This window comes from Gymnoscopelus braueri (assembly GCF_963280865.1).
Source record: "Gymnoscopelus braueri genome assembly, chromosome: 3".
Lineage (NCBI taxonomy): Eukaryota > Metazoa > Chordata > Actinopteri > Myctophiformes > Myctophidae > Gymnoscopelus > Gymnoscopelus braueri.
Genome location: NC_137612.1, coordinates 10,367,251 through 10,378,022, shown reverse-complemented (window position 1 = coordinate 10,378,022; position 10,772 = coordinate 10,367,251). Strand labels below are relative to the sequence as shown.

At 39.8% G+C, this 10,772-nt stretch overlaps 1 protein-coding gene across 1 annotated transcript; it reads left to right on the top strand.

The window, feature by feature from the left end:
• The first annotated feature begins 1,560 nt into the window (after positions 1 to 1,560).
• On the top strand, positions 1,561 to 9,803 carry tmem167b (transmembrane protein 167B). The gene is made up of 3 exons (XM_080424366.1): positions 1,561 to 1,703; positions 3,988 to 4,119; positions 8,112 to 9,803. Exons 1-3 carry the CDS (start codon positions 1,694 to 1,696, stop codon positions 8,192 to 8,194), a joined length of 225 nt encoding a protein of 74 aa, XP_080280492.1. The 5' UTR covers positions 1,561 to 1,693; the 3' UTR covers positions 8,195 to 9,803.
• Positions 9,804 to 10,772: the final 969 nt, after the last annotated feature.

The window sequence follows — 10,772 nt, the reverse complement described above, 5'->3', positions numbered from 1 at the left end:
GTCAGCACTTAAGCAGGAAACCGGGTTCAAATCCAGGGTAGAAGAGGAAAGTTACATAGTGCTGCTGTAAGGTACCACTTAAGATTGGAATGCTATATTGTACTGCAGATGGCAATCAGGTAATGAATCAGGTATTACTCCTAACTGTTTCCAGTCAGGAGTAATGATAGCATGTTCATGTTTTTCATGGAGCAAAGATCTGCATACAGTCAGTGTGCTTCCTTTCTCACTGACAAATTATTATTTTCGGATCCTCCTGCTCATACTGCAACAGAGAAAACATTCGAATCGGGATCTTAAATCTGTGTGCTCTGAAGCGAGGATGTTTCAGATACATTTGGCTTTTCTGTCAATGTGACGCATTGTGAGCTTGTGGATCTGCTATTTTCAAATGGCTGAAATGTATATAGGGCTGAAGTGGTTACTGTATGTTTTGTAATAATGATCAAAATCTACAAAGTAACTAGTAACTAAAGTTTTCAAATAGTCGTAGTGGGGTAAAAGTACGATATTTGCCTTTGAGATGTAGTGGATTAAAAGTACTGAAAATGGGAAATACTCCAGTAAACCAAAAAATACCTCAACATTGTACTTAACTACAGTACTTTAAAAAAGTACTTACAAATACATAGCAGATTTAGTTTGGGTGTAGGGTTGAAATGTAAAAATGTTATGTTATCCTTGACATAATGGCATAATAAGTGATAAAATGCAACACCAGGCGGCGTTTAAACCTGGCATCCCTATTTTGGGAATGGTGAAATAATATGAATAAATAATTATCATTCGAATATAGCAGATCTACAAGCTCACCCACTGTGTTGTGAGCTTGTAGATCTGCAATGTTTGCCACGCGACACCGCCTTACGGCGGAGTATAATAAAACAGTTCTAATAAAAAACAGTAGAGGAAGAATCCATAGCCACCCAAACCAGTGTTGCCATGTCCGCTTATTATAAGCGACTTTGGGCTTATTTTTCTGTAAAGTTGCTTGTTAATATTGGTAGTTGCGGTTTTTTGGGCTTGTTTCTAAAGTGTAGTTGCTTATTTGGGCTTGGGCTTGTTTCTCAGGTGTATTTGGGCTTGTTTCTAAAGTGTAGCTGCTTAATTGGGCTTGTTTCTAAAGTCTAGTTGCTTAATTGGGCTTGTTTCTAAAGTGTAGTTGCTTAATTGGGCTTGGGTTTTAAACCAGTGGTTCTCAAACATTTTGTCAAGGACCCCCAAATTAATATGTAGTTGTGCCGAGTCAGCAGTCAGGGACCCAGATTCAAGATTTGTGTTGTTAAAATGTTTAAAAAAAATATTACACATTTTCTTAAACATCTTTTAATTTAAAAAAAAATAGCAGATCTACACGTGACGCGTTGTGAGCTTGTAGATCTGCTGCTATTTTCAATACGCCAAGAGTTTTCCTCCGGTGGTGGAAAGCCTGGTGACGCAAGGTCTACAGTTGCTTCTTACGGGCTTGTTTTCATAGACCTGGTAGCTTGTTTCTCTCGCAAAACCTGGCAACGCTGGCCCATAGCCGCCCAAACCGGAAACATCATCCTCCACTGTGATTGCTGCGAAACAGAAGCTTTTCACTCATAGCTCCTTCAATAACAACAACAACAACAACATGGACTGTTGCTGATTGGAAACTAAAACTAAACATTCTTCTCATAACGACGATAAAAACGCTCAAGTTGCCAACATGACAAATGGTAGGTTCTCCATGTTGTGGCTTAAACCGAGAAGAACGAGACGTTTATAAGACTGGAGAGAGCTTCACTAGCATGTTAGCTTTGAGGCTAGCTGCTGTAGACGTGGCTCATTTCATTTGATTGATTGAATACTTTATTAACAGTTTGCAAAAAAATGCACAGAAAGTACAGTTCTACAAAATAATCAAAACCCAAGAAAGCACTATGGCTTGTTGTTTCCATTGGGATTGGGGTCCTGCAGTGTATTCATCCATAGAAACATTTAATGACAAATGCTAAAACATCATATAAACGAGTTGTAATCAAAAAGAAAAATATTTACAGTAAACAGTAACATTTGGGGGTGTGGGGGGGGGGCTGATTTCTGGTGATAAGCTTGGACCTTTTACAGGAGCCAGTTCCGAATTGAAAGGCCGACAGTACATTACACTAGTGTTGAATTGATGTTAACTACTGTAGTTTAGTTTACACTACTTTATAACAGTGGCTCTCAAACTTTTTCGTGCCAAAGACCCCCACATATATATGTATGTGGCCGCAAACCCCCCCCCCCCCCTGAAAATATGTTGTGCCAGGGACCCCCAGAAGCAAAGATTTTTGTTAAAAATGTTCGCCTTTAAAAAAAAAGATTTGCACACATTTTCGAGATTTTTCAAACAATAGCAGCTCTACAAGCTACGAGCTTTTAGATCTGCTATTTTTGAATAGCCAAAGGATAAAGGGGTTTAAGTGATTGTGACGCTTTATACTAATTTTGCTGGGGACCCCCTGTGGTACCCCTCCAACAGGTCCCCGGACCCCACTTTGAGAACCAATGCTTTATAATACCTCTTCTAACACGTTAACAACAGGGGGTTTAGTTGAAACGGCCCCTTTTCCATCTTCAGCATGTCTAGTCTAGAACCTAACCCATTACGAACCTCTCACTCTGCTATACAGCTCGAGCTGTATAGTGGAGTGAGAGGTTCGTAATGGGGCTATCAGATGTCATGATGAGTTGAAGTGAATGTACATCTGGTGTCAGTAGTATAACCTGTTCTTTATTTTTGTCTTGGTAACTTCAGCAAGAGTCTTATTATATTTCCTTGTGAAAACCTGTTCATCGAACAGCTGCAGAAAAAAACTAATATGTTCCAAGCAGAAAACTAAATCAGACATGGCTGTGTGTATGATTATGTAATGGTTGGTATGTCATGGAGACACTATGCTTGTGTTTTGGCCCTGTTTGTCTCCTAGCCAGGCTAATAGTTGTCTCCTATAGCCTTGGATCAAGACCAACAGATGTATTTGATTGACTCAATTAGATACATCTATGATAGTCTTGTTCCAAGGCTAGTTGTCTCCTGATCCGAGGCAAAAAGGTCAGCTTGTTCTGACTGTCTGAGAGGGATGTTTAGTTCAGAGTTATACATACAAGCTGTCAAAACCTCTTTTGACTTAAGTCTATTTGCACTGGCAACTAGCTCTTTTCTTTATTTAATTTTTTATAATGACCTTAATATTTAATAGATAAGCTACTGGGGGCTTAAATGAGCAAACATGTTCATCTTGTGTTGGCATAGCTACTAGAGCCAGGTGCTGTAAACACTAAACAGTCTTAATGGGTTTTGCACTCATTCTTGACTGGCACCCTAGGTGAATTTATCAGAATCTTGAAACATTGCCAGATAGGCACTGTAAATAGTTCTTCACAGAAGTCAAGCAGAACAAACATAACCAGAGAGACAGGACCTCATGCAAATAAGTCTGTAATCGGGCAGTGATAATATCTGCAAGGGGTGGAGTGTTTCAGTGATTATTTTCTTTATTTTTGATCATATCAGTGCATGTGCTATGCATAATTGCAATATTTTGTTGCCATGTAGTCATGGCTTGTTGTGGATTTGAAGTATACTGTGTCTGTGTATTAATTGTTATTGAACTAAACCAAGTGGAGGAGTGTCTAGTTTGTGGTCAGTCTCTACATGTGTTTTTCTTGACAACATTTCAACCCTAGTGTCAATATTTTTGGCATGTCATAGGAAAATAAATTACTTAAATAGTGCTCTTAAGTTCTATTCACAAACCCCCTCCCCTACAAAAAGACACTTTTTACCAGGATTAATGTAGTTAAAAAGCACCTGCAGAGACTGATCACAAACTAAATGTGCTGCATTCCAAATGATGCAGACCAAATGGAGACCATTGACTGTGCACTTATTGGCTCTCTGAAATGAATGCACCTGCCACTTACCAGTAACTAACCACTGTATGGCATTATTATCCCAACCCTCTTCTTTCCTAGTGTACTCTTTCGATGGCATCCTGGTTTTCGGGCTGCTTTTCATCTGCACGTGTGCGTACCTCAAAAAGGTCCCGCGGCTGAACAGTTGGCTGCTCTCTGAGAAGAAAGGGGTATGGGGCGTCTTCTACAAAGGTGAGCGTAATGGACCATGTTATTTTCGCTTGCATGTATGTCATCTATCACTGATTTCAACAGAATAATACACCCAACACACTTCACACATAACACTTAAAGCTTTTTTAACATGTTGAATTGGGAATAAAACAGATGGCCAATCAATATATACTTGTATGAGGATGAACATCTGTCAAACCCAGAAAGAAGAGCACTAAGATAGATGTGGTGTCACGAAAATTTGCTTTGTACCGACTGTTTTTGAATGGCTCAGACATGATGAACTGCATTCCATTACATAGGATAATGTCAGTCTCAGTATGCTGAACTTGAAGTTCAGGTGCTAAAATTAGTTGCAAATATGAAGGACTCCCTCCTCTTGTGGTATTAAAAAACAAACCAAAATCCCCCAGGTACAAAGCAGTGAGAGTGGTCAGGTTTGGCATACTCAAAACTGCAATCATCATATGGAATGCATCTAAAAACAACAGTACAAAGCACATGGCCATTGGCCAGCACTACAGCACCACTTTGATTGATTGATTGATTGAATATTTTATTAGGCAAAAAATGTAAAACAGCACAGTTACATTTAAAATACTTTGTCTAACAGGTCCGTTCATAAAAGTCCTTGCGGACTTGTTTCCAATGAGGACCACTGCTTATGCATCTGGCAGGTGCACCAGATTTCACATACAGTATTGATGAGTAGATTAAAGTCTCACTACCCCAGTTTGTGTGTTTTTTGGAAGGAGAGTTGTTTTTCAGATTCTGAATATTTAATGTAGACTCGCATGGATTAAAGTTCTCTGGCGCCACGACTGATTTCAGTCATTTTAGATTCCACAGAAGCCAGCATCTGTTCTATGGAAGCATGTTGCGCAGCGAAAATAGCCGATCTACAAGCTCTCAATGCGTCTGCTTGCTATTTTTGGTTATTAATTTAAGATTGGAGCATTTTGAAGTGGTCAAACTAGCAAAATGTTCAGAAGCATCTTCCATAAAATCTTACTAGTCTCGGAAATTTCATATAAAAGCAAAGGTTGAAGCCTCAATCTGTGGTTTATTCATCTGGTTTGCAGTATGAAGAACAGCAGAATTATGTAGTCCAACGCTGGAAACCTCTACATGACTTATCCAAAACACACTGGTTAAGGAGCTTCTTGGACATGGCCTATCTAGAATTGTCGTCGGCCAGGATTAACCATGCTCAACAGAGGACAATTTCACTGTGGACAAACCTGATATCAGATCTGAAAGATCTACTGACTTGATGCTGTGGATGTGTTGTGTGAATATGTGGAAGGAGGGCGGGGTGGGAAGGGATTGGGGGATGAAGAGTGGGAGAAGGGTAGGGGATACTGAGTTCAATTCTGATGGTTCTGTACTTGAAACGCATATGTCTTTATATATGTAAAAATCAATAATTTTTTTTTTTTTTAAACAGCAGAATTACTAAAACATCATAATTTTACATATTTTGTTAATTTTTTAGGAATCAGCTCTAGCGTGGGGGGCTCCTTTCACACTGTTTCACAGAACGCACATTAGTACTTGGTCATACAAACATTTTCAGTCGTGAGATTTTACTTTAATCCATGAGACTCGTCTGGTGCTGTGGGCTCTGTCATTAGCTTAGCTGTAGTTTTAGTGTTCAACGTTAGTTAAAACCCGCGTTGTCCGGAACAAGTCACAATGATCACTTTTTGTTTTTAATATGAATACATTAAAATTGTTTGTAATGTAATGCGATATGTCACCTTTCCCATGGAAAGAACTACCATATACATGCTGTTGTGCAAATCAAATAAATCAAGCCAAATGCGTGTGCTCAGAAGAACCAGCGGTTTCAAGTCACTCCTGTTGCATTCTTGCCTTACCTGCATTGTGGACTTACCTAGTTGTTGTGTCTTGTAATAATTGGTCACAAGAGGGCGCTATATGAGAGGAATAGGTTAAACCTGCTTAACACACTTGGTATAACTGAGGGGAGATGTTGACTGCTGCTGATGTTATTTTTCATTGTTAACATATATTTAGCCTAATATGGTGTAACAGTGGCTACTCTAGTATGAGTCTAGAGTAAGCCAAATGCATTATTGTGCAGTTGAATACGATTAAAATGTGTCACATCTTCTGTAAAAAATGTTAAAGCCAGAGAGAGGGTTAATGTTTATTGTTTTTCGGAATAGGTCTTATTTACAGCAACCATGTATTAGCAGCAGCAAATGCCCCATGAAGTCTAGGGAACAGGACCCATGTTCTTCTTGCTTTATGGCATGGAGGCAAACGGTAACTGTTGTGATTTCGGTTGACCATACATATGGTCCCTAATAGTCTCCATCTATAAGGGTGGTGGTGAGTGAAGGTTTTTGTTGAGACGCACACATGGAGAACCAGTTGACACCAGGCAGTATCACACGTCAAGCTCTCTGAAGTTTAATAAACACATAGAGAATATAGTATTGCACAGTGGATACATGACGTGATCGGAAGATATGGAGCAAGGACCAGAACAGTATAGATATAATGGAACATACATCTTGTATCTTTGTGCACACACGTCAGTTTGTCTGATAAAGAAGTTGATGGTCATCGTATCACGGATAACATTATGCTAAGCCTTACGTAGATGCACGTGCGTGCTGAGTCAAGCAGATGAAAGTCATAAATCATGACAGTAACATTTGCTGAGATATTAGCGTGTAGCTCACAGTTGTTTGAGGATTTAGTGTTAATTTGTATTAAAAGCATGCTCATGCAAACAAGTAGCCATATCTACTGGTCTGTCTGTGTATGCTTATTGCATGCATTGCAATGCATTTTCCAGAGGAGTCCGAAATTTTTAATTATGGTAAAACAAATGATTTGTGTGTGGCGTCATAATGAATTGGCCATGACAAAGCAAATCACAAATATTTTCTCCTTGGATGGTTTGGGACAGCAAGGGCCACTGTTTTTTTTTTTTCTCCTGAGTGTGCCCTAGGGAGGGTCACGCTCCATTGTATGATTGTGAAATAAAAAATAATTTCAGACATGCTGCTGCACCACCTGCAACGGTCACACTATTGAGGAAAACAAGTATATCAACTTTAGTTGCAGTTTAACCTGGGCTTGTTTGTTTAGACTGAGCGTTCAGTCATTCAATGCCACTTTGACTATGCTTGCACCTAATGGTTCTCCGACATCCCAATGTCACGAGCTCCCAAAACAAACTGTTTGACTACTTCTCGGCCTAAAGCCCATGACCCACCTAATTCCAACACATTTTGATAGTCTGGGATGGCTCAGGGTAGAAGACAGAGTTAAGCAATTAAAAATGTATCTCCATATTTCAACTTTTTATGTTTTTGTTTTTGTAAATGTACAAGACGTGATTTCACACAAGGAGTGTGGGTTTGATAAATATTATTTAGCCAAATTAGGCCAATTAAGAGTATTAACAAAAGCTTGCTAGTCACAAGCTACATTATAATAACTACAGTGGATCTATTTACTGCAGTGGTTTTCAACCAGTGGTCCTTGAGGGGGTTCCAGGTGGTCCCCAGCTGAAAGATGGATAGTTAGGGAACCAAATGGACCCTTATAGATCTGTAACTGATGAGAGTGCATTTTACACTCTCATCAGTTAAATTATTGTTAAACGTCTGCATTACTTAATTAAAAAGTTTATCCAATTAGAGAATATATAGAAGAATCGTAACTTTGATAAACATTTGCCTGTTATCTCTACCACATCAATAAAGCATGGATGGAATTGTGGAGATAATCTTATCCAACATTAACAAAATATACTACGTTTTGGGTCTGAGAAGCTAAATGTCATCAATTAGTGGTCTGTGGCTCAAATGCCAACTAAATAATGGTCCTTGATATGAAAACCACTGATTTACTGGATCATAAAATCAACAATTTTGGAAGTACAAGGACAAGGTGTCTGTCCGACAACGACAACAACGATATTTTCCTGGTAACATTCTTCTAAGTTTGTTTTCTCTTGCTCTCCTCAGCTGCAGTGATCGGGACACGGCTTCACTTCGCCGTGGCACTGTCCTGCGTGGCCATGGGATTCTACCTAGTCTTCTTAAAGTGACTCCTCCTGCCTGGCCATGGGATCCTACCTAGTGTTCATAAAGTGAAAGCCTCGGGACTGGACTGGCCTGGAATGGCTTGGAGGACAATAAAGTCTGGGTGGAATGGACTGAGCTGAACTGTTGTTGTGAGGACACTGCTTGGATTATAGGAAATGAAGGCCTATTATGTATCTCCCCACGGGACCCATTTAGAAGACAAGCTGTTGCCGCCCTCTTCTGGTGAATGGATGAATGACTTTTCATTTCCTCTCCTCATGGGGCAAAACCGGATGATCTTGTGTTGTTTACTGTACAGATATATGATAACAGGAACGCCCTTTGTGTTACTATATTTCTGGGTCACACATCGTTGTTTTCCCTCCATTAAGATTAATGTTGAAGGATGTACAAGAGTTGAGTATGATGGGGATAATTTCTGCATTATCATCTAATTCCCTGTATAGAATCTCAAAGAGTAACATAGCTGTATATTATTAGGAAAAAAATGTATAACAACCAGAAATTGACCGAGATGGGTTTAAAAGGTATCAATACTGTTTCATCCCAACTATGCTGTTTTGTCCCTGTATCGACCAACCCCTTCAATTTATGGGTAGGGGACCAGAAACAAAGTAATATATAAAACTGTTCTTGGGCACACTTTATTCGTTTTCTTCTTCTTTTTTTTTATCTCTTAACTTTTGAAAGCAATTTAAAATCTTGGGGTACCCTATCCTTATCCTAAGTCACATGTTTTCACACTGGCTCACTGAATTGCTCCATCTCAATGCATCCGCTGGTACACTGTGTAATAATATTCTTTTCTTCTAGCCTCATAGATTGGCCAGTGCAATTCCAGTAGAAGAAGATGTTTTGCATTCATGAGAAGACTAATAACATTCATAGAAATAAGTCATATTACATGTATGTGGGAAGGGAACCGCCTGAAGATGTGACCACTTGAACCCTATATAGTTTATACTTTGTTGCCCACAGGGGTCTATACTTGGGCCCCCTAGTTTTTCCCTTTACACCTAATATCTACCATGAAAGTTGGTGTCCGGGTAGCTCCTGCAGTCAGTAGAGCACTCGCCTTTTGACCACAAGGTCATGGGTTCGATCCCGGGCACCGCCAACTTTGCCATATGAGTAGCACGGCTACTTAGTGCTAGTTGTGCGTTAAGTACTGGGAGCTGATAGTAGGTGTTGCCCCAGCAATCCATCTCACACTGGTCTAGCGCATTGTGAAATGGGGATAGCTGATACCGACAATAAGCCTCTCCGACCGACTTACTACCATGAAAATAGCTGATTTTATGTACAAGCTGTCGCATGGTGACATGTGAGCATGTAGATCCGCAATTTTCTGCAAATGTTTGCCTATTTTCCACAAATAATTGGCTACCATCATGACATGCCCAGAAAGGGATGGTAGGGTTTAAGTGGTTTACTGCGATGCCAAATAGGGGTGATTTTATTATGCTGTTGAAATTAAACTATTTTGGTGGATTGAATAATACTACAGAACTAAAAGGATTATAGACAGGTTACTTATCTTCATGGTCACCTTATTTTATTTTATACTGTTTGATGTATATGTGGGGAATTTTCAGTAAAGGGTACATCAGACTTTGTTGTTTGTACTGTCTTTTTTTTATCAGTAAAGCAATAGAGGAATTTATATTAATCAAACATTTTAAGATTTATTTGTCCATTTGTAACTCTGAGGGTGAACAAATGGAACTTGATTTGAAGAGTAAACTAAAGTGCATTTACTCAATTTTGAGGTACTTTACTTGAGTATTTACAGATGATTTAATCCAGATGTATTCAACAGATTTAGTTACAGTGCTTTGCTGGTTTACCTACAAAACAACATACTTATGTAACAGTATGCACATAAAGATATTAAAATAAGCGCTTGAGTGGCGCAGTGGTAAAGTGCCAGTACAACTGGGCTGTGTTCAGGCGAGGGGGGGGGGGGGGGGTGATATCACTACATGTAATCCTACGGGCTGGGGCGGCACCTGTCAGCAGGGAGTATTTGGCAGGATGAGTAGGAAGAAGGCTCTACTACGTCCTCCTGGTGAGGGCTGGCAGATGAGTCAGTAGAATACAACAGCAGTGACAACACACAAAATGTATGTGGGGAGGTAAATGACTAAATAAAAAATATGACTGAAGTATTATAATAAATCCCAACCACCTTTCAAGCTGCAGCAAGTATTGCAGCTGTACTTGTACATACCGCACTGTAAGTATTTAGAACGAGCGACCGCCCCGCCCCGTCCATTGAGTTAAAAAAAAAGAATTGCCCCAAAATAAATTTCTTGGCTGACATGGAAACAGTTCAGGAACATAGATTACAGTTAAATAAATCCTGGGAAAACCCTGTCTATTTCCAAGGAATTCCTGTCTCATTTCCCAACCAATCCCATCAACACCCTCTAGAGGGCAGGCTGCTGCTTCACTTCCCGCGAGAACAACAACGAGTCGCGGGAGCGCGCTGTGTGTGTGTGTGTGTATGGCGAGTGTGACGGAACGACGTACAAAATACACTTGCACGTTTCCGCTCCCACACACACACATACGAATAGG